A 25586-nucleotide genomic window follows, 5' to 3' on the forward strand; every position below is an offset into this window, starting at 1 on the left:
TCCTCTCCCTCCATCTCATCATGAATTCGCAGTAAACACTTGAAATCCAAAATGAGGAGGGGGAGTTGGGCGTGGTCACTCTGGTGTCAGAACTTAACGAAGCCGGAGCAGGTTGTGCTGCTGATGATGAGTTATATTGTCTGAACCACGGAGGGACACAAACCGCACCCACCCCCTTGCTGGCCTTGTGATGCGTTATAAATGGCTTCAGTCACTCTGGGACGCGGTCTAAACGCGGATGTGGGGGAGGGTAGGAGGGTCAGGTCTGGGGGCTATGAGGATCACTAAGCATCGCTGCTAAGGAGGAAGTAGAACTCCACACCGCTCTGGCACAGCAAGGAGTGATCACAGGAGGACCCAGTCATCACAAAGATCTTGTTAATACACCCAGTGTGAACCGAGGCCTTTCTGAGAGTTGCAGTTGCTATTCCCTGGTGTGCCGGAGCTATTCTCAGTTGTTATGTTGCTGGTTTTGTAAGAAATACGCACTGTATAAAAAGCACCTCTTTCTTAATTTACATATCTCTCCAACTGAATGAGTGCCTCCTCAGATGTCTCATTCATCATCATATTACATCCCCAGAAAAAAATACGCTATCTGCATATGGACCGCCCACTCTCTGGCCTCTCTGCACTTGGGGTATTTGTGATGCGCATGTATCCCGATAGAAAGACAAATGTTGGGACCTCATCTAAACAGTGTGGAAGTCCATTGATCCACACCCCACCCTGTGATGCATGATGAAGCAATGACCAACTCAGGCTAGAATGTCCCTTCAACAAAAAGGGGGTTTATTGTCCCACTGGGATTATAAATCATCGGTGCGCATGTTGCTGTCTGAAACTGGGCTGAACCACACCTTCACACAGAAGTTGACTGCTAGCCTGTAAAAGTACACGTGTGCGAGCCGTTACGATGATTAACAACGCAGTTGCCTTTTCAAATAAATCCTTGACAATTACTTGTGACAGCATTACAATCTGCTAAATGCAGATTTTTGTTGAATTATAGGACCTCTCACATCTGATTTGTTATTGAGCCCAAAAGGAAACAAATGTAGCTAGTAAAATTTGAAATTAAAAACTCTTAAAAGTGAAACAGTACTGCTGTCATGCGAAATGATCATGTCCATGCCGAAATTAAAACACCCACATGTTTAATGCCTTCGGCAACAGGGTTATTTTCTCCTGACATTTTTCCTTGATCCTTACCACTGGAGTCATTTGATTGTCAAGTAATGCATATCATTAGAAAGGTCTAGACCTCTATGCACAAGTGATATATATCACTTGGACATGTGGTCTTTATGTCTAGCATACTAAATATCATTATTATTTTGTACTGTTAACGCATACAATCTCCAAATGATCTTTTGAATAGGCACATTGCACAAAATTGTATGTGTTTGAGCTCTTCTAGTACTTTACTGTCAGTAGCTCCAGATTCCACAGAGCAACGCTGGAATGGATTACTTTCTGTTAGCCAATACGGCAGTTTTCTCATTAAATTGATCTGCATGATTTTGTGAGAAGGTGGACACACAGGAAGGAAAAGTAAGTTGGTTACTTTTGCACTGGAGTTCCCCAACTGACGTCATCAATTTGTGCATACCAGTGCCTGGAGGAGAAGTACTAGGCTGTGAAGATTCACTTTCGCCTGCTCCAAACAAAATGGTAAACACTTACTTTGTAATGGAGGCCTTAATGGAAAGTGTGAGAGAGACACTTAAAATGCAGTTCATCACCCCTCCTAATTTAAGTAATTTCTTTGAAATTATCCATTTGTTTAAAACATTTCTCTATCATCAGTTTGAGTGTGTATCACTGTCTTGTCTCTTTATTGACAGGACTGTAGCACCTCTAAAACTTTGCTGGCAATCATGGAAAAGAAGTATAAAAGGGTCCAGCACTGCCAACCTTTAAACCCATTTTGCAGTTAACAGTGTCTAAAATCACAGGTGGCTAACTAGCACGAGATTACGTAAATATTTGTAAGCTCCAGGTGCCCACACAAGGTCATACGCAAAAAACAAGAACAAGGTATTTTTATGCAATAAAGTCTTAAATGGTAGACTTTAAGTTTAGACCGCTGGTGAAAGTTAGCTTAGTTAGCTGTGGTATGTAAATCATTGTGGCTCTTTCTTCTGTCAACATGTCATCACAATCTTGTTAGTTAATATGAGATACTGTAGTTTCAAAGTCTGTTATATCCCTGTCCTCTCAGCTATAAAGCATTTTTGGTTTCTCGTCTCAAAATTGGCTATTGACATATTCTAACTAAATAAAAAAACCCTCCGTTTTGTTGCTGAGCTTTTTGTTCTTTCCGCACAAAAAGACAGAGCACTACCAAAATGGTGAGAATACTGCAGGGAACTTTGTATTAGCAGTGATAATGGATTTTTAATGTTATGTAGGTGGGCCTATTCCCTTCTCAGGCTGGCAGAAGCAGAAATGCCAGCCTGAGAAGGGAATATAGCATCATTTCCCCTTCGTCTCTAATTTCATAATCCTGACCCTTTTAGGTAAATAGTATTTTATTGTTCAAGTAAACATTGCGCAAAAAAGATTAAATCGCACATATACAGTGCACAATTTTTTTGCTCTCCCATATGCATGCATTTACAGTTCATACCGCGACGGGAAATTGGTACGATTAAAACACAATTCTTACTCTGGGTTGAAATAACAGCTCTTGAAATTCAGTTCGAGGTTGAACATTTCTGAATTTCAGATATTCAGTTCTAGGTTGAAACAACAGCTCTGCCAGACAAAAGGTCTGGTTTGCAATTTATAAGGACCAAGTAAATAATACATTTTTTTTAGCATAATTATAGCCTTGGCACTACCCTCTCATGTGGAGAGCTGGAGATTTTACGAGGTAAATGCACTAAATGTGCACTGTATTACATATTTTCTGCACCTAAGTGGGATATATGAAACCAGCGCACACTGTTGTTGTTTTGGAGCGCCGCTGTCCTCCGTGGGGATTTGAGTCCATATCCTACCACAACGATGGGCTAGGTTTCCCCTCATTACAGGGGATTCTGGCTACTGAATATTTAATTAATCTGGGATGTTAACCTGGGGACGTCCCCACACATGATTAGCGTCTAGATACAGGGAGATTAAAGATTAATAGGACAACTGCAGATGGGTTAACTAGCACTGTTTGTGCTTGAATTCAGGGGTAGGATCATGGGAAGGCACAGCCATTCAGCTCTATTTTGCTGGCTCATACCTATTATGGCCTCTCCTTACCTGGGAGACCTCCTATTTGTGGAGCCGAGAGCACGTGCCAAATTCTTTGGTTTTCTGTGAGGCTCAGATTTTCTCTCTCTTGCCTACTGATCTAACAGGATCTCCACATTGCTATCAGATAATTGGTTATGGACGATAAGCTTAAACGTCCAAAGATTCATTGCATTGTTCAGGTTGAGAGTTTTGCACATAGGTGTGACAAGTCTGCAAACCTGCACCATCAGCCAGCAGTTTCTGCAAGTCAGCAGACAAAAAAAAAGAGATTAAAGCACAATTTAATCAGCTAATAAAAGTGACAAAGCGAATATAATCAAGGAGGTCGGATTGTCAGAACAAAGAAAATGCGTGCTATACTTGGCAATGATTAAGAACGCCTTTTTTTTTTTAAGGCAATCAATGTCAATGTGCTGCGCGGCACTACCTCCCGAACAGCGGGGATTATGCAGCGTTTCACCGCTCCAAATCTCACTGCGACAAAAAAGAAAAAAAAAGAGGAAAATGAAGGGGTCAGTTGTCGCAGGGAATTGTATAATATTTTCTGTCATTTCTGTAATCGCCGCACAGTAACATCACCTTTAAATGCAAGGTATTTTATGGCTGTCATTAACAGCGAGGGGGGGTGCTATTTAAAAAAGATTAAGAGCAAGGACAAAGTTTAATGCTTGTGGCTTTTATGCACTGCAGGTTCTTTTTTATGACTGCACTTAATTTAGAGCGAGGAGCCAGAGACGGGAGGCTCTCTCCCTGCACCGCTCCCGCAGGCAGCCTTAGCGATGATATATCAATGGGGGGATGCGCACAGAGGACAGGGGTGCGGGATACGCCCGCATCGCTGACGAGCAGGGCTGGATTTCGAACCCTGCGTGGATCTAGCGTGATCTCCTGAGTCGGGTTTGGAGGAATAAACAGGGGAACCCAGATGCGGGGCACTGATGAACAGCTGGCAGCCAGCTGAGCAGAGCTTCATTCTACTTGCACCAGGGGTCCCTCCTGTTCAATGGAGCTATCTGTTTACCGCTGGCCACTCCTTGCTTTTCCATTGAGAAAGGGAAGGGCAAACATTGCTACAGAGCACACCGGCTTCAGCTCATCTGTAAAGCTACAATATTGTCAGGGATGTCACACATCCCATGCAATGGAGAGACCATCCTTGAAATTCTGAAGAATAAAAATGAAAATATAACTGAAATGTAAACGGGGGAAAAAAAAGACAACATTGTCAATTTAATGTCAAATGGATAAGTATCGTCCCCAAAGAATACAAGTGAAAACCACATAGCAACAAACATATTGAAAGTTCCTTACATCAGCAGAATGTGCTAGAACTTGAATTGACTGAAGGCAAGAAAATGAAAGTAGAAAAATAAACACTGACTGAGCTCTGAAGCCTGAGGAACAGATGCATTGCAAAACAGAAATTTACCCACTTACACCGTGTTTATACCAAGGGAACATGTTATTATAGCACTGGCACTGAGAAGGTTCAATTTTTGGTGTAAATCTACCATACTCACAAAATACAGACTTGTCTTATGATGTCTCTGAACCATACCAACACATAGTCTAAAGAGAAAAACACGGCAGTCTTAATATTGCATGAAAATGTTGTCAAAAGATTATCTGTACTGAATTGTTTTCTTCATAAAAATTGTACTTCCTTGTCATCTAATTTGTTGATATTGTCCAAACAGCTTTGGAGGAGTTTACTTCTGTAGCTTATTGCTATTGTCTACACTATTATTTGTCTGTGGCATTTACTAAAACACCCATCCTAAAACTGTAACTCTCATTTTGTCCAAGGGTTAACTGGACTACTAATATTTAACTGCTAAGCAAAGGAAACCATGAAGCAGCTACAGCTACAACTACATTTTATCGGGTGTACAACCGACTGAACAGTCGAGCTTGCTTCAGCTGTGGCGGGGCCGGCATAGCCATGTCCTGTATGTTCTGTTCCTTTGCATGTTGCCTCTGCGACTGAAAAATGCCTTCAAGGTATATCTCTATAAATCACAGAGATGCATCTGTGTTCATGTGTCACCTCAGGGTTATCCTTTCTTCTGTTCAGAATATGAAATTCATCTGAGACTGTGAAGCATCCAAGACAATTTTACAGCTATCAATGTTTAATGACACCTGCTGCTGTCAAAAAGATACTAAAATATCTTCACCTGTTCCAGCTAATGCTCACCTCCTCTCTGCCCCTTCCAACCATGGTCTACATAATCTGTTCTTAAAATGCAGTACTAATGTATGTATAGGCACAGATATTATTCTGTAGCATACCCCTTTGGTAGCTAAACATCCATGAATATGATGCATACACGACTTTAGGCAAATGATTATTTATGAACAACAGTATCTTGCATTTTTTCATTTGTTTGAATTGTGGACTATCTACAGTAGATAGCTGTGTATTAGAAGATGGTTTTACTTTTAGAACGCTGCTCCAAGACACCCTGAGGGCCTTGATTCATGCATTATCTTGAATTAAGCACTTCAGTTTTCAGTGCAACCAAAATATCATTGCATATAGGCAGTCCAATAATACTGTATATTGCACAAGCTACGATGAGCAAACAAATTCTGCCCATAATGTACAGTACTTAATGTGTTGATTAAAGCTTTAGACAAATCAACCTTACCAAAACTGATTAATAATAAACATAATCAAAATATTCGCAGAAAGACAGGAAACACCACACAGCACTGTAGTGGTTTACTTTGACCTGGCTGCAGACCCTGCGAAAGCAGACCTTCATCAAGAACGCCTCATTCAACGTTTGACAAAACAAGAGCGCTGAGAGGCTTCCTAAACATTTAACTGATGAAGAATAGTTTTATTCCTCCCAGTTTACGATGAATCCGGTCTCTCCTTGCCTGCATCTGACCCTTCACAAAACCCTGTAATGAGTCTGTCACTCTGAGCACCATTCCGTGTTCCTGTCAGACCAGAGATTAGTGTTCTGAGGAAGAAAACCTGTCTGTTGTGTGTGTGTGTGTGTATGTGTGTGAACATTTATGTACAGGGGCATAATTCAGAAATTAAGAAATCTTTTGTGCTTTAATTCAACTGGACTTCAAATGTGTAAAATAAGAGATGCTTCTTAAACACCACTGACCCATACTCCTTGCCTCTTCATAAACAAAAGTGATGAATTTCCATTAGTTAGTACATAAATCACCACTTGTACCATCTAGTGCAGCAAAATGCTTATTCCTCAGTGCCATATGGACAGATGAATCATACTCTCTTGTCATCAATAAATGTCAGTCTGCACATATAAAATACTATAATCACTGATAAATATGATATAATTGTGCTTGTGTCCACTTAAGACTTGAATAATAATCTTTCTCTGGTAGCCCATCATCAGACATGACAATATTTTTGTCTCCACAACTGAATTCATTATCAACGTAACATTTACAATGATGATGCTTTACAATAATATGATATAGAAACACTGAAGTCAAGCTGTAGTCAGGAAAGAATACCCTGTAACAGTCTAGTAACATGTCCTCCGCACCCATAGGAGAAAACTGTAAATGGCACACATGGCCCCTTACTTTGGATGAGTGAACTGATCAATGAGGGACACTCTCTCCACCAGGTCTCCCCCAACACTCCTCACAAGGTCGTAGAAGTCATTCTCAGTGTAGTTGGCAGCCGGCAGCCAGAAGGAGATGTCATTCGTCAGGGGAGGGTATTTACTCAGGGGCTACAGAGAGAGTGGAGAGACAGCACAAATTTATGGCCTGCAATTGAGAAAGAGAGAGCCAAGAGGACAGAGAAGATGAAAGCCATGGGGAGGAGGAGCAAGAATGAGAAGAAGAAGAAGAAGATACAATGAAGAAATGAATGAAGAAAATGGGGTTCTGCTGTGATAGAGACATTCGAGATGACAATAATAATAATAATAAGAATAAGAATAACAACAACAACACTAATAATAATAATAGTATTAATAATAATTATAATAATAGTAAAAACCTGAAAGATCCCACATAAAATGCATCAAAAGTTTATAGTGGAATGGATGACTTGATGAATGGATGCCATCAAACATGGAAAAATCATGGGGATTTTTCTCAAATTAGAAGAAAGAAATACAGGTAAACACTGGAAAGGCAGCAATTTCCTACATAACCTGGTTCTGTTTTCCTTCACTGGCTTAGCGTGTAGAACAATAACCACTAAAAGGACTTTATTTGCTGACAGACTACATCCAATTAAAATACTCTTGCTACTCGGGTCAGATTTCATGCGATAAAACTACAGCTAATCACATGGTCCAATAAAACAAGACTGAAAAGAAGTTCCATGTTTAAGAAAATGAACCTGTTGCCTGGATGTGAAATAAAAATAAAGCATTGGAAAGTGTAATTACTACTGGGAAGACTGCACTTTACAGGGACAAGATACACTATGAAAGTTCACCTTGTATCACCCCACTCACAGCCTTAGTCCACTGCGATGGCATTGGGAAGTGTCTCAGAGATTCCTCATAAGTTGTCACTAAGGCTGTCAGCTGGGAGCTTTTCAATACTTCTGTACTTCTGTGCTTTCAAGCTTCTGCTGACATTGTAGCAAAGCATGCTGGGAGGAGAAGTTTGGCTCCTTGCACATAGTTAGTTCAGGGACAGTGGTGTCCTTCTTTTAAATGTCAACACGCATAGCCCCGGCAGATCTGTCAGAATCTTATTTCATTTTAATATACTTATTTTTTCATTTAACAACTGAAAATGTGAAAAGCTGAAAAAGCCACAAAACCACCTCCAATAAATCTCATTATCTCCTTCTCTAACCACAGCAGAAAAGAAAGCACTGATGATAAACGAAGTCGCTAGCAGAACCATTTGAGCAAGTTTTACTCAGTGGCGCTTTTTAACTTCCAAGTGACAGTCCCTAGAGAGGCAACAGATCGATGCCCACAATGCGGTACTGTGCACTTTGTGCTGGTCTCCACATTCTGCTGTTTTATTCATACCCCTGTCCCTCCAGACAATTCTCCAGATGTGCAGTGAGCTCATATCCTCAGCCATTCACTCATTCTTGCGTTCTCCTTGGTCCGGAGAGTAAAGTTTTGCACCACTCCATGCAGACTTAAAAAGGCAACAAAACAGCTCTTAATGTCAAACCTATGAAATGAGGAAAACCTTTAATTGCCACGCTTATTCTCTCATTTTATACTACACAGCCTTATAGGGGTTTACTTAAAGCTATAGCAAAGAGGTCGTTTGAAAATTCATGATTAGAACAGAGGCTGGGCCTACTCTCGTGAACAAAAAGTCAAGTAACCAGGTCGGACGTCACAAGTCAAATAACCGTTTTACTAATCAGAGACTGCATGCTGCACAACAGACCAATCACAGCTCTTAAATGGTTTATCTGGGATTGTTGGCCCTCACCTCAACTATACTGACTGCCCTGTTCCGAATGCATCTGCTTTTAATTTTAATCCACATGACCTCTGCCTCTACAAAAAAGCGGGGAACCTGCTGGAGAGCTGGGGTGCTTGGCGATAGGATGATGTAAACTAAACAGAGCATGCTGGGCTAACTGTCCTCAGATGCTATTCTAATCACGCCCTTGTCTTCCCCTTCCCTGGCACTTATAATACTTACACTGCTAGGGACGGCGGGTGGAGCAGACCCTCCTACCTCCATGAAGAGCCCTTACACCATCACCATCCTGAGATGCCTTTTTTGTCTCCTTCATTATTAGCAACCAACTGGTTGCTTCTCTTCTTTAAATAGTCTGCCATCCAAGGGATTTATTAATGAGACAGAGATTTTCTCCCTGGCCTTTCCATTACCTATTTCAACCCTGCAGTGTAAATGAGATTTTGTGGGCTTCCAAACCTGGCAACCAGAGCTCACCCTTAATTTTGAGAACTCTTGCAGGAGCTTCTCTAAGGAACTGACAGGCTCATGGTCAACGGTGCGTGCTGGCTATTTTTTCCCCAGCATCAAAAACTACAGAAGTATATTCCCATTATATCATGTACAAATCAAATGTTACTCCCAAATGTTACTCTCTTATTTTCTGAAACATTTATTTGGAGGGGGAAATCTATTGTGGCATATATCATGATTGATTATTTCCACAGAGTGTAATACAACAAGCTTGTGTGGAGGTAATCCCGACTGGCCCCGTCATGCAGGTAGAGTCCAGGGTTTTTTACACCCAGAGCGGCATAAACCCTTGGAGCTGGGTAATCCACAGCACCGGGTCTCTGGAGCCCCATGTCTCACTTCGCTGATCATCGGCTCCAGATGTACAGTCTGCCATGAGAGCCGTCCACACAACTAAACACATACATCAACTGAATAATGGGGTTTTTTCCAGAGGATGCTTTTCAGACAACAGAAAGTAGTGTTTTTTTCACATGAATATGAGATTAATTCATCATCCAATCAAAACATAACTTGTCAAGTCCGGTCCCAAATACCTCACAGAAGATACCTTCCAAATAGGAGAAGAGCTGAGATTAATTAGATCAAATGTCTGTGGCGCAAATGAGATGTGCAATTCTGAACACAAACACAAACACCACCTGCGTTGAAGCTGTAACAACAATGCAAGATTTTACACTGTGAGAGAGTTTCAGACCATTCTGCTTTTGCCATGGCTTTTACAGTTTTATCCTCCACCCTTTCTCCCTGCCTCATCGTGTTATTTCTCTAAGGAAGCGCATGGCCAAAACTGCCACCAGCCTTGTTCCCCGCCCAGGGCACACCGCAAACAAAAGGGCAACCCAGGGCACACCGACATGGTGACACCTCTTTAGCAAGCGTGTGGGACAGGCATATGCAAATGGGCTTTGCACAGGGGCCGCACTAAAGGGTCGCCGAATCACTGGGGCAGTAGTGGGGATGGGGCTGAATAACAGAAACAAATGAGCTGCTGGGTGGGGGACAGCTGCTCCTGCCAGGCATGGTGAATTGCTGGAGGGAGGGAGAGAGGCGACGGCAACCGCGGGACCGGCGGGAGGGTGATAACTCATCGCCTCACCTCGACAGGACCACCGACATGTCATCATGGAGTTTTGTTTTCATTATTTCCTCCCAACATACATCACATATCAACATACACCAAGTCTCCCCCAAAAGGGCGAGACCATATATCACCAGCGGAGGCAAGAATCTGGATGCAGCGTTGGTATAAGGTACAGAAAAAAAGACATGGATAAGTTTCAATCTCTCAGCAAGCTGTGCAGTCATAGCAGACGGTTGTTACGGTCACATCCATCTGGACACCCGCATAATTTGATTTTTTTTTTTTGTTATTAAGGAATAGTATTACCAGTGCTTTTTTTTCTACTGAAGCAAGATTTCAATTATTTCTGTTGAATCAATGCAGACACCACAATAATTCAATATTTTCATTAAGAAACAGTATTGTTTCTTTTTTCTTGTTTTTTTTATTATTCCAAAAAGTATTTGTATTATTGTTTATTTTTTAGTGTCTTGATTCAAGAAAGTAACAGCCTCTTTTCAAACAATGCGTCAGGGTTAAGTACCTTTCACAAATATACACGATCCTGCAATCTTAGAACTGCAGGAACTCTCGGATTCACATGTGGCGCAAATACACACTGGAGGCATTGCACAGTGCTGTATGTGACCGGCTGTCCACAGGAGCTAAACTGGGGTGCCTTTCAGTTTTGGGTCACCTACATGATCACATTTAATGCACCTCCAGATGTAAGTGAGCGAGATCCGGCAGAACCGCCGCTTCCATTTTCCACGTTTAATGAAGATCGTCCCTTGATTATCACATGTCAAAAACATATGTGGTCTCTATCTTTATCACTGGTCCTCATTAGAAGTGAAATTCTTTTTTTTAATTTAATTCTTCAGTTTTGGAGGAAAAGACCCACCTCCCCCTCTTTCAAGGATAGCTGAGCAGTAGTTATGCAGGAAGGTCATGCTGGCTGATTTATTCATTATCCAGTATTATAGAAACAGTTCCTACTAATACGTACTTGATTCTTTCACTGCAATGTCCTACATTTGTCTCAGCTTCTTTAATTCCAGAATGGCTAATGTATTACCTTCGCGTCATTTTGCGATGCATCCATTTGTCCATATTACTGCTGGCGTGTGATTCTTTGCTGAATTTTCCTTTATTAACTGCCAATTTACTAATAACATTGTTAAAAATAACAAAATGTGCAGTTTGTTCTTTGTTACTGTGTTTAACCTTTACATGTGTTTCATAACTGCTACACAACCTTAATTTCTCTGTCCATTTCATTGTCCATGTGCACACAAAAGCTAAAACCCCCTAGCAACAACCTCTTTCCACTATAATTATTCCAATACCCTTGGTCACTGGGTGAAAATTATCTAGCGACAATCAAGAAAATAATCACTGGGCAGGGTGTGAATACTGACCAAGTGAGAGGTGGATATCCAGGGAAAACCCGAACAGCATAATGACTGTCCATCCACTATGGAGACAAACTTCCCCTTGATGTTCTATGAAAGTTTAATTGCACTGGAGTGGTGTCTCTGACTCCTAATGCAAAAAGGGGTGGGGGGAGTAGAGATTCCTTTGTACACTCTGATCAAAGCCTGATCTAATTCAGTATCTCCTGCAGTAACAAAGGGGCTGCCTGCCCACTCCACTGCAGACCACCTCTCAGGTCCTAACCTCAGAGTCTCATCGTGCTCTCTTTTCTCTGTCATCGCTTTCTACTCTTCTTTTATTGATTGCCTGTCTTCACCTCAGTTTAATTTTCCTGACTCTGTGTCTATATTGTCACAATTTTATTTTCGCACAGCCTACAAATCTCCCTTGTTGATTAGATTTATTTGTTTTTTTTTGTTTTTTTTGCAGATACTGTCATTGATTGTCATTGATCATTTATGTTCTGCTGGGGAAAAGGAAGAAAAACCTCTCCTGTAGCAGCAGTGCCCATTAAAGGATTTCAATGCACTACCCTTCAGTAATATGACTACAGAAGATTATTCCCAGCCACTCCTTGTGAATTTGACATTGTGCTTTGAAACAACAGATAAGATAAATAAGCTCTGTGTTTTTTTGTTTTATTGGACGACTACACTGCGTTGCCCCTCCTGTGACAGGGCGATAAGGACAAGGAGCCTTGCTTTCTGGGGCAAATGTCAGGGCTACCAGCTCTGCTACAGCATTTTACAAAGCGTATTAAAAATGGAAAGGAGCAAGTAAATACATTAAATAAACGAGTAATGGCTGGTTTGGCAGTGGTTACCCTGAAGCACTTTACAGGTGTCTGGGACGAGCTACTGAGATGACTTCCCAGTTCAGGGTGCGTGATTTGACAGGGGTTGAGCAGACAGCAACGTGGATCTTTATTTACACATAAACAGGAGCTGAGAAAATTGCATTAAAATAAACACGAGACAGACAAGGGATCATAATCGCCCCGCTGTGATGCAATTAGTAAAACAAGCACCGCTCTTCAAGCCAGGGAGGAAAGAAAGAGCAGGGGGTGATTGACACTTAATCATTTTTCCGAGAAAGAGATGGTCAAAGAGATCTAGAATGAGAATGAAGAGATGACGGGGAGGAGGAAAAAAAAAAGAAGAGCAAAGGTACAAAGACAGTGTGGGAAGGGAGGGGGGCTGTGATAGGTCTAAATAAGCCATAATGTGCCAGGCAGCAGGATGGGCTGCCAAGGAGAAGAGAGACAGCCACACGTCTCTGCAGCTAAACTCCTGCATTCATCATGAGATACAGGCCGAGCACCCATGGACTCCCAGAACAGGGGCTGTGGACACACCTGCTTGAATGTATAATGGGTGCTGCAATGGGGGAGAATACAAAGATGGAGAGATCGTGGAGCTCTCTCTTAGGTATCTACCGCCATTCAAATTCAGATGCCCTCCTGCTATGGTTAGAGAAAGCTGTGAACAGTATGTCGTGTAAAGTCAGGTCAGAAAACTTAATGCCCCCCCCCATACCTCCAAGTTAAAATGATCACCTATAAAAAGGGTAGTGGAGTTAAACAGTGGGTGATACATCATGAGATTATGAGGTGAATGTAAACGAATACAAATAGTCAATGTTTGAGTCCTAAGGAGTACTTGCTATGATCCTTGGGAAATATCTTTTGACAAAATTTTGACATTTGTGATAAGGCTATGGTAGCTCCCATGAAAAGCACCCAACACAACCTTGGTGTTGGTTTTGACACTGGGCAAGCATTGTACTCTACAGGGTAGAATCTGTACCACTGTAGACTGGACCTAACCTACTGTCTACACAGTTACAGTCTGCAGCTAGAGAAGCCAGTCTCACCCAGAGCAAGACGCAGTGCACAGAGTCTACCGTGTGGAGTGCGGGTACCTTGAAGGTGACGGCATCGTCGATGTGGGGAAGGCGAAACTGCTCGAGGAAGCGCTCATCCTCGCTCCAGAAGAGCCGGATGTCCGGGATGCCATAGAGAACCATGGCGAGACGCTCCAGGCCCAGCCCGAATGCCCAGCCCATCTTGTTCTGTGCCCCAGCTGAAAAAGTAACAGCACACTGGTTAAAGGACTTACATAAGCTATTCATAGCCGCAGTCCCAGAGTAAAGCCCCAAAGCCCCTATCATCAATGATTATTAAAAAAAAAAGACACTGAGTGAAAGAACTTGCCTTGATGCACCAAAATGTATAAATCAACCATATATCAATTAGTTATGCTGGTCAGGAACTGATCAAACACTTTTCGTTCATTTCAAGAGGAGCTTCCGACACATTTCAGGCTTCAGACAGACGTATTGCTTAGAATAGGTACCTAACACCTAATACACACACACATATTACAGTCTGCTCACACAAATCTGAATTGCATGTGCATGGCAGGGGCTGTACACCCGACTGCCATCACCTGAACTAATCACTTTCAGGGAGACTCTAATTCTCTGCTGCATCCTGAGTGGTGGCTGTCATTCTCTTTGAGATACACATCAAAGTGAGCCAGACACTGTCTGAGCAGCCGAATCTGATATCCACTGACACCTACACACGGCTCTCACAGCATGTCACCAAAACACCTGAGCCTGAGGGGCTGGGGGTCGATTTTCTGAGGGGGCGGGGGGGTAATGCCTGCATACACATCCATTTACATACATACAATGAGAGGACAAAGGGTTATTGAGCATCTCAGCATCTGTTGTTTATTTCTATTGATTTAAAAAAAAAAAAACAACAGCAACAAAAATCTAAGACAAACAGTGTAATGCCACTGGAGAGCAGACATCCATCAATTCACACATTTCTCAACCATCTTTGGCTATTCCCATGAGAGAAACTCTTTACAGATTACCTCACTTCAAATCACTTGGTAATGATGGCTTTGTTCAGTGTGGCCACAGGTAAAAGGCTCAAAGATCTGTGTAGCTGATGTACAGTAAGTGTGAGAATCTGTATTCCAAGCAGATAAAACTCCTACACCTGCATAATGCTCTCCTATGAGTGACAGCAGGAGGAAATGGAAAAAGTTTAGTTAGGCAAGAGGTCCAAAACTTTGCAGAGTCATCATTATCTGCATAATGATTATGATTATGATTTGTTTTTAACTGTGTGACCCCAGGCTGAATGGAAGCTGAGCAGGCAGGCAGGTTTTTTTTCAGAGTGTGCACTTTGAATGTGGAAGAAATCTGCTTTATATGATAATGAGAAGAGAACACAGGGTCAAAGCACACAGAATGGCTTTCAGGCAGACTGTGCTAAACACATGAATAAATCCAAACTTTACTTCCTGCCTTCATATTGGAAGATCAGTTGTGTTTAATGCATTCACTCCCTTAGATAAAATATGATTTTGGGGTGGGGGGGGGGGACCTTGGGCCGTGACCAAAATGTATTCATTTAGTCGATTTAGGAGATCCGGAGTTTAGAAGATCCGGAGTGTCAAAGTGCGTCACCGCCTCGCTTATTCTTTGTTTCATCTTTGTCTTCACTTCTACATCACGCATAGCTACGGCAGTCACATATGAAATGAGTGTGTCAAAACATTATCCACCAGGTGTGGCCACTCTGCTCTGACCCAAAGAAAGCAGACTTGGCCATTGGCGATTCACTTTCCCTGCTCTTCAACTAAAGCAGCAAAACAAAACAAAACAAAAGCACTTTTCTTTAACAATGACACAAATGCGAAGGAAATTAGCGTAACGCCAAAGCTAAGTGTCTTGGATAGGCAAGACAGTCAGGAGCTGTGCCCAGGGTTGCTCCCTGAAAGGCACTCACACACAACCTTTACACTAACAAGGGCAACGGGACGCACCCGAGCTGACTGTCAATTAAATTCAGGTGTGTGTGCCCATTCATAAAGCCGCCACTGTTGACGGTCCTGCAGCACTCCTGAACTGCTGAACAGATAGGCAGGGAGGCAGCTCCCTCGGCACCCATGCCACTCATCCAAGGTTTTAACACGTTTTGTAGAAGACAGTAACGCAATGGTACATACAACAAGACTGCAATAACTGCTCCGCATTGTTGCAAGTGTAAAACAAGCACATTTACAAAGTAATTCTAACATAAAACACTGCAGGGCTGTTGGCAGGCCTAGTAAATACACAAGGGAGAAAAATAAGCAGACTAGCCCATGTTTATTATTTGTCTCCAGGCTGCCTCTGAAGTTCTGCTGGAAAATCTATTTCCCCTTAGACCCAGCCCATTGGTCTTCCTGCCATCAAATCAGTAGCCTGACTACAGCCTGTACATTCTATACTACAGTACAACAGGACACCAGCATTCAATTACTTATTTAGTTTTAATTGGTTTGTCTGTTTATTCATTCATTCAATTAACAATATATTTGCTGACCACACTGACTGGCTTACGGTTAATGTAACCATACGATGCCTAATTGCTTTAGATGCTGCAGTTTGTTAACTTCGTTTGAACTATGTTTACAATTTTTTACTACTTCAGTCATCACTATAGTGGCCTTGGGGTCGTCAAACCAGGAGTGGAGTGCATGCATCTACCATGAAAGTCAACATGTGGACATACAGGCTCCTTTGGCTTTCACTCAATCTCCACTCTGTTGCCATCTGCTTCTTATAAGGTAGCTTGGATAGTTCTATGACTTGAGTTCTGTTCAGGGAATGCATGTGGCTGAGTGTACCAACACTTGACAAATCAGCCTAGTAAGGACAATTAGCTTGGAACGTGTGCGGTAATTGTCTGAACACCTTCCCAATGGTTCATTTAAAAAGTTTTCTTGCCATTTTTGAGAAACATTTCAATTAAATTCTTGCTTGTTGTTTGTTGACTTCAGGAAGAGCACTGCAATTTATACTCCTTTGAACATCAACGGCTCTGCCGTGGAGACAGTCAACAGCGTCAAGTTCCTCGGAGTGCACATAGCGAAGGATCTCACGTGGATACTCAATACCACTGTCATAACCAAAAAGGCCAAGCAATGTCTCCCACTTCCTGTGGAGGCTGAAGAAAGCCAGCCTCCCTCCTCCCATCCTCACCACCTTTTACCGAGGGACCGTAGAGAGCATCCTCTGCAGCTGCATCACCGTCTGGTTCGGGAATTGCAACGTCGCTGACCGCAAATCCCTACAGTGGATAGTGAGGACACCTGAGCGGATCATCGGGGTCCCTCTCCCAACCATACATGAACTCTTCAATAAACGCTGTATCCGGCATGCGACCTGCATCGCCACAGACCCCTCCCACCCCTCCCATGGTCTGTTCACCCCCCTGCCATCTGGCAGAAGGTACCGGAGCATCCGTACTGTCACTGCCAGACACTGCAACAGCTTTTTCCCTCAGGCAGTCAGGCTCCTCAACTCCTTCCTGCCCCCTCCTCCCCTCCTGCACCTGCACAAGAATGGACCCACACCTCCAGAGCACAGCATGCCTCTGCCCACTCCCCTGGGCACATAGCCACTTTAATAGGTGTAATTCTATTTACAATTTACTTAATGTCTTTATATTTTGTCTATTTATTGCCTTGTTATTTTGTCTATTTATTGTCTTTTGTATTTATTCATTGACTGAATGTAGCACCATGGACCCCAAGGAAACATTATTTCAACCCTACTGTATACTTGTATATGGATGGGCTGACAATAAAATCCCTCTTGACTCTTGACTTGACTCCTGTTCCACCAACATTATATATTTCTGCAGATACACAAGTCTGGAAATTCAAAGCCTTTTTTAGCCTCCAGTTATAATCAGAGTGCAACCAAAAACGGTGCAATTAGATAATGGTATCTGTGTATCAAGTCCATTTTTAGTATGTGCCAATGAAATGCCCCACTACATTTTCACATTTACATTTTAATACATGTTACATTCAACACATTAAAAAACGTATATTTATGTGCGTAAAGCAGTGTCAATGTTGCACATTTAAAGAATGGTTATAATACCGTAGTATCCAAGTATACGTCTTAACTTCCCTTTCCCTCCAGCATTTGAGACAGCGAAGTTGAGATGAGACAGAGCCAGTCTGACTGTGGTCATAAACTCAGCACACGGTGCCAGCACCATCAGCCAAAGGACGGGCGCTGCACAGCTTGCGCTGATGACCTCAGACAGAGCATGAGGTCATCGTAGCAGCTCCCCTAGCCGCTCTGTGATGTCACCGTTCCCCAGCAGCCAATCACCACGGGCGTGGAGGGCAGGGGTGTGAAGCGGTGGATGCTGCGTGCGGTGGAATTCACCTTGTGATGACATCAGTGTTTTTCACAGCTCTTGGCAGGCCCCGGCAGTGCTCAGTTTCCCAGCTGGATGCCACTACTATTAATACATCCCCCTCTATCATTATCTCTTGCTCCTTCTCCCTCCTTCCCACTACTCTCTCTTCCTTTGGCTCTTTCCAGCACATCGGAGCTCTTGTAATTTCCATCATTTCCACCACCACCCCCAGACACTCTCGATTTCTCTCTCACACGCTATCTCACCTCCCCCCCCCTTCTCCCAGAGAAGAAAGCCTGAGTCACACTTCCCGTCTTTCGGCGAAGTGATGTGCCGTGCGCGGTGACACGCCACGTCGTTGCGCGAGCAAGAGCGCAAGATCCGTCTCCGAAGAAGAGACGTTTCAATGAGACCCCGCGTTAGCAGCCCTGGTAACAGAACACATGACCAGCGGGGAGGTGGGAAGGCCTGGGTGCCAACGAACAGGGGGTAACTCAACTGACGCATGACCCACATTCACACGCCCAAAGTTCCACGGGCGTGGGAAGCGTGGCCCTCTCGTGGCTGACTCACTCGACACGCACGTGCGTGCACACACACGCAACTGGCATATGCGCACCCCCATCCACAGGCACACACTCCAGCTGGTCAGTCACATGCCGTTTTCATCCAGTGCTTTATTTATTTATTCGCTTCCACAGCTTATGTTCAAACCACAGTCTAAAGCTGGAGGTTCTCCAGGGCAATTAAGTTTGCCAGTGATTAAACGCAAAACTTCTGAAGTTAAGGGGGTCCCGAAACAGCTGCTCACTCGACACTCACAGTGTGTAAGAGCAGAATGCGGCGTAGGGTTTCACACCCCTCAGCCTGATTATTATGGGTCTGAATGCAAAGAATAACCCTGCTATGTAGCCTTTAGTCAGGTACCTCAACTGGTAAAAGAACAAACCCAAATGTATTACAGTGATTGGTAGATGCATAAGCTTCAGCTGTGAACATAATGGAATAATAACTAGAAAATGAGCCTTTATAGATGACCGATCATAAAAATTCTAGTGTAATGACTGCAATTGAAAACCACAACACTGTGATATTTCAAATTTAAAATCTCAATCTTCTGTCTGAAAATTGAACACGCTTTCTGTGAATGTCATTTTGTAATAAAGTGAATGGGAGCAGGCTGGAAATTAAAATGGATCGTCCCCAATTATATCCTTCCAGAGCTACTGTTTGTGTGTTCTTTCAGTGGTGATATTATTCAATTTGTGCCAGCACTGCACCTATGAGCCTCACTGAAGACTGTTGTATTTCCCTAATGAATAAAAAAGCCAGCGCAAACATTGCCATACATCGACAATGGCAAGTACTGAAAACAAGAGATCAACAAGTCCCACTCACGTTATCTGTATTACCATGGCAAGAGTCATACACATAACCTTTCAAATATGTGACAATTATGTCTCACAAATGGAATAAATTATACTGCAAGACCTTGTTCTGAGGTGGTCACAGGCAAAGGAATGTAAATTCTGAATTGTCTACATGCGAATAATAATAACATAAAAAGATTGTCATTATGAGCACCTGCAATCATTACTGCTTTGTCAAGCTAGTTCAGATATTTCAACAAATACACATTGGAGGCTGAGGATGATTAATATGGCTTTGGTGAAAATATTGATTAAGGCATACACATGCTACAGTTCTTCATTGAGCTATCATAATGAATAAGTGATGCAGAAGGGGTGAAAAATGCAGTTTGATTGCTAATAAAATAGCATTCTTTTTGTTTCATTGTGCCTAAAAAATGCAGAGACAGGGACGGAACATGGAAAAATGGAAGTATTTCAGTTCCAGGAAAAATTAGAGGGGCGTGCAGATAAAAACCTGAAGGCATTTATGTTCTTGGAATCTCGGTTACTCAGACACGTTTTAATCTCATACCAAAGCTACAAACAAGAAACTGTTTCACAGAAACCTGTTCTCGGAAACCTGTTCTGTAAAGACAAAGGCTGACAGACAATGTTAGCGTGTGTTTTCATACGGTAGTGTGGTAGAAAAATGCAGTTACATTCTCAAAATTGAACAAATCTAACGCCAAGATGGAACCATACCAACCATTTGGCTGTTTAGTCAACTCTGTGCAATTACAGGGGCTGCATTACACACCTATTCAAGCCAGACCCTCAGGGCTCTGCAGAATGGGTGAAAAACAGAGGCCTTGACCAAGCTGCCACACACGCACACGCACACACACACACACACACACACACACACACACACACACACACACACACACACACACACAAACACATACACACGCAGATGTGGGAAAACGACACACATACCAACTGTCACAAATGCGAACACACAAGCAAGGCAAATACAAGAGCTGTAAATGATACTCTTGCCGCTTGCTGCCATTAATTGCTTCTTGCAGCTGTTTTTGAACATATTGCTGGTGCACATAACCCAGCTTCCAGATTCATTTCAGAGCAGGTGTTTCTGCTCACAGTGTCATAATTATGTCTGGAGGATGACAGATACAAGAGCAACGCTTTACTAATCAGATGTCAACAAATTCTTGTTGGACGCCACAAGCTGCCCAGTGTAACATTATTGGCTCAGATGGGCACTGATGGGGCATCAGTTGAGACATTTTTTTCACGTTTTGAATTAGCGCACGGCTAACTCAAAACTACGTGAAAAGTTTAACATCTGTTTTTGCAAATACACTGCTGGGATTTATTCTGGTAAGCGGTCACACAAAGAACAACTTTGGAGGGGCTGACTTCATATGGCTTGGAGTAAGTGCATTAGCAAACAAGGGATGCTGTATTGTTCAAATGGGGGAGAAGAGATGTTGACGCAGCCGAATGGAGCGAAGTCATAATACATACAGACAGAGAAAGGGAAGTGGTTATGTGATCGCAATACCCACGGACTGGGAGAGAGAGGGGGGGGGAGACCAGCAGAATGCAATTCTGCACATCAAATTCAGTTGAGAAAATGTAATTGTGACTTTGTTACTGTGCACCAGCTGTCATGCATGTTTTCAAAAGCTGGGCTATAGTGGATTGCGACTGAGTAGTGTATAACTGCACATGCTTTTTGTGCTTCTCGATTTGTGTGCGCCTCCAGACAGAATAGCAGTGGCGACTAGGGCTGCAGCTAACGACTATTTTGATCGTCGAATAACCTATCCATTACTGAAACGAAAAATCGACTATTCGGATTATGTTATTATTACCCAATGCTTCTTATTTATCTATTGGCTTGTAGATTTAGCTTGAGGTTTTTGCTTGCTGGGGAGTAAAAGTCTGCTTCCTTTGAAGAAAGCCATCCATGGTAGCATTATGAGATCCAACAAACCCATAACGTGTTCAAATTAATTTGAATGCAACCCACATTGGGCACGCATGCATAGACACGAGTTGTAGAAATCTTTCGCGATTTAGAAAGTATCAAATTCTCCGGTGTTCTCTAAACTTGTGCACTTGGCAGCAACACTATCTCCAACCATAAACATCGCCGTGACAACGATGCAACATTTAAGCAGAGAATTTCTAAGCAGCAGAAGGGCTCTGGTTTAACATTGTAAAGTTAGGGCATATTTGGAATGTGAACAGGACTGTTGTGAATAATAGGTTATTATTTGACACACTGTATGTTCAATGTCATTAATAATTTACTGATCAAGTGAAAATGTATTTTAAAATAGAAAATGTGCCAGCTCATAACGTGAAGTAACCTGGCTTTTAACATTAGCTATGCCAGCTAGCTAACTTAACCAGACGAGTCTTCATCATCCAGAGAGCCAACATGCCACCTCTTCAGATGCTCGAGCATAACTGATGTGCTTCCATGCCAGGCAAGGTCAGGTTTGCAAATGTTGCAGTTCACAACCTTCTTGGCAGAGTTAACCCTTTCGCTCCTACGATCACACTAGTGACACTAGTGTGATTTGCCGTTTAGCGCGTATGCTAAAACCACTGCGATTAGAACACGAAACTGGAAAAATTTTAGCTAATTTTAGCGATTTAACATAAATATAGTAAATGTGCCGGTGAAAACCATGTGAAACTTAATAACGCTAACGAAAACATAACAAACCATGTAACGTGACATGCACGCTACATAGCATAAAATAAGTTACGTGCGAAAGGGTTAAGAGTGAAATGCTGCCACGCTTTTGAGGACTTTGGTCGTGAAGGTGTTGCCATCTGTATTGTTCACTCCAGTAAAGCAACGCAGCTTAGGCTACATGTCTGAGCATTCCGAGTCAGCTCAAAAAACACACGCAATGACGTCACCAACCAATCGACAATTAAATTCGTTGGCAACCAATTTGGTCATCAATTTTAGTCAACTACCTCGATTATTCCTTGCACCCCTAGTGGCGACCTAAACTGTATCAACTCCTGCACAAACTCAATCACATACGGGAAATAAACTCATCTTCTTAATGAGGAACATCCTGAAAACATCATGGACATTACATCCATGTATAACTGTGATCCCATTGGGGCTGATCTTTCTGCATGAATATCACATAAATCGGAAAAGGGCAAACTCCCTTATTATCCCCTATTTATTAATATTTAATTATTATTATATTTTACTAATATCAATTATTATAATATGCAATTATATTAATATCATTTATAGTGTATGATATTCATGAAAATATAAAATGTAAATGCAACAAAAAAGGCAGAAAGATATTACAAACAGAATTACGTAAAGACTGACAGCAATCTCTATAAACAAAAAGCAAATGTGACAAAAAAAAAAAAAACTAAAGGACATGCTGAGCATGTATGACATAGGAGCATAATTCAGTACCTTATTTCACAAACCTCTATTCTGAACATTTTTTTTTTTTTAAAGTGAAGTCACAAAAATAATTTTCAATGACTCGCACATCTTCCACAGCGAATTCTGGAGCTGATGGTTTGAAGCAGGGATAACACAGATCTAAAGAGTCTCTTACGAAAGATAGGATTTTAGTGGCCAATTGAGAGCTCAGTCCAAACAATATGATATGATGGGGACATATCATACTGTTCCTTGGTCATTCCTTTGCTGAAATGAGAGAGAAGAATGGAACTTTGCCACAAAGCAGTCTCCACCAGTTACACCATAAGGCCGTTATACTGATGAGAAATCAGACAAGAATCAACTAGAAAAATCAATACTGCATACTGGTTGTTAATAAAGGGTTAATGTTCCATAAATAGCTGCCTAATTAAATCAAGTCAAATAAGAGACTGTGATACCATATATGGTTTTTACCTGGGAAAATATATTAATGGACTGAAAAGTAAGTGGCTTCAGCCTCACATATTTAATATTCTGTACAGTAAAACAAGAAGAAAGGCCAGTTCAGCAAGGGAACACTGAATTCTGAGACAGACACAGAATGTACCTTTATTTTTAGGTGCCCCATGTCTGGGGTACACACTCAACATCACCTACATCACTGAAATAAAATAAACTCAAACCCAGTGTTAATTACAAAAGCAATGCTATTAATGAAGTTAAGAAAGAACCTTAGTAATATTTCCAAAGCCAAAAGAAATGTAATGCACGGTAATGAAGTTCTAATTTAAGACATGGTGCGAATAATGATCTCCCCACTTCTGGTTTCACACTGCAGTTTCTCACCTGCAACACAATACCTCTTTGTTGTATAATTACAAGCTTGGCTCCTCATAAACCTATCAGCTACAGCCTTTCCAATTAGTGGGTGCACAATTTTAGAAATAGGCTTTGTAATAGAATAATGGAGAAGATAATTATTTGAAAATCCCTGCTAAACTCTTCTCTGCATCCACCCTGGTATGCAATGACTTCAGGGAGATATATTAGGCGACAGGCTATTACATCTCAATTAATTTAGTATATCAGTGCTGTGGTGGCTGAACGTGCATCTACTCCTAAGGTCCCCTGGCTGTAGATGGAGGAGAGGAGGGGCCTTTTTACAGTGGCACAATCACTGTTCTCTCACTGTACTGAAGCAATGTGCATCAACACAGAGGCCATGGGCAGATATCACCTTCACCCACAGGTAGAGTATTTCATTTCTTCTGATGCTAATTACTGAGGGCAGCAATGTGACAAAGTGTTAAGGCATCTCAACTACTGGGGACAACTATGTGGCACAGTGTTACAGCATCTGGATGCAGAGTATTAAGGAATCTGAACTCCTGAGCACACCCATGTCACGCAGTGTTATGGGTTCTGCACACATCCTCAGAGGGTTACTGCTCCATTCTTCAAATATGACATACCCTGATGGAGCTAAGAGGCTCTCAACCATCAAACACTACAAGGGTCAGAGTAATTGAGTAAAAGGTGCTACTGGGCCTATTCATTGTGATAGGGATCATAGTGTGTCTGGAGCAGCTTTGGCCACATCAAAACTGAGCCATTTGCCAATTTCCTAACATGCATAACTATGATTGCAGAATGTGACCTGGGTAAAAAGGGCACTGACTTACATAACAAAGAATAGGAGAATTACATGAGTATGCACTCATATTACTCATATGATGGGTAGGGAAACAGTAGTGCTTTCCGTCTGTTTGATCTGCCTCTCCACCACATAGCTGAATATTTCTATTTACTGTCATATTTTTTTATTTTATAGATTTTTTAACTACATGTAAACTAAGCACCCCACACGTTACATTGATGAAGTCCCAAAATACACCAAACCTAGCTATGCACTTAGCCGCGAGTATTTCAAAATGCAGCACAGGTATTAAGCCGCAGTCCCCGGTGCTAAATTACTCAAACATCACGGAAGTGGGAGGAGGAGGCACGCTAGACTACAGCATGTTTGCTGTCAAAACACCACATGCTCATCGGCCCCTGTTCAATAACACACTCTCCTACCATGCCGCATATTGATCCTTCCTCCGTTTCCTTACTGAGATTTCACCGAGCAAGAAACACCGCATTGCTGAGTGTTTGCTCGGGGTGGGGGGTGGAGGGCTGTGTAATTACCAGATTGCTAATTAGATTAAACTCATTAGACATATTAATTAAAAATCTGTATTTGTAAAATAACATTTTAAACTAATTTCTGCCCCCTTCTACAAGTTGCAGTAGATTTGCATTCGATTTGCATTCATTTCATCTTCAGTAATTAATCCTTGGTTAAGTCATCATCAGTTCCTTTTCTCAGTTTATTTCTTTGGTCGAGGGATACATCTAATTTCTCATTCCTGAATTATGAGCACTATACACTGAAACACAGGGTGGACAAAATTAGAAATTCCTTGTCCTACATCAAGGGCCATATTATATTAAAAATTAACTATCACAAATTACAAATAATGAAGCAAGAGTAGCTGAATTTCATTAAAACCAAGCCTGAAGCATGGTTTTATCAAAGACCTTAATCATGATTTATAAACTCATTGCTAGAAAAGTCATCCCGCCGAAAGGCACCTTTCCCAACTCAACTGAGTTACGGAAACAGAGAAGGCTGTTTTCAAGCAAACACTTGCTTCAAGTCTGATACACTGCCCATTAAATGGGAAAAAACCACAGAAGGAAAAAAATTATAAAAGCAAATAATGTGTTTTAAAAATTGAAACACAAAAAAAGAAAAAGAACAGAGGCAGTAGACTGATAGAACCACAACTAACCACACTGCAGCTAAGCATCCACATAACT

At 42.0% G+C, this 25586-nt stretch overlaps 1 protein-coding gene across 3 annotated transcripts in view; it reads right to left on the reverse strand.

Annotated features, from left to right (window-relative positions):
• fars2 (phenylalanyl-tRNA synthetase 2, mitochondrial) overlaps positions 1-25586 on the reverse strand; it is a 116194-nt gene that overhangs the window by 34563 nt on the left and 56045 nt on the right. For all 3 annotated transcript variants that reach the window (XM_036520723.1, XM_036520725.1, XM_036520726.1), the window contains 2 exons: positions 13598-13758; positions 6829-6980 (listed from right to left, as the gene is read on the reverse strand). In XM_036520723.1, coding sequence (XP_036376616.1) covers positions 6829-6980; positions 13598-13758 — 313 coding nt within the window. The remainder of the gene's footprint in view (positions 1-6828; positions 6981-13597; positions 13759-25586) is intronic.

The sequence above is a fragment of the Megalops cyprinoides genome, chromosome 2 (assembly GCF_013368585.1).
Source record: "Megalops cyprinoides isolate fMegCyp1 chromosome 2, fMegCyp1.pri, whole genome shotgun sequence".
NCBI classification, from domain to species: Eukaryota; Metazoa; Chordata; class Actinopteri; order Elopiformes; family Megalopidae; genus Megalops; species Megalops cyprinoides.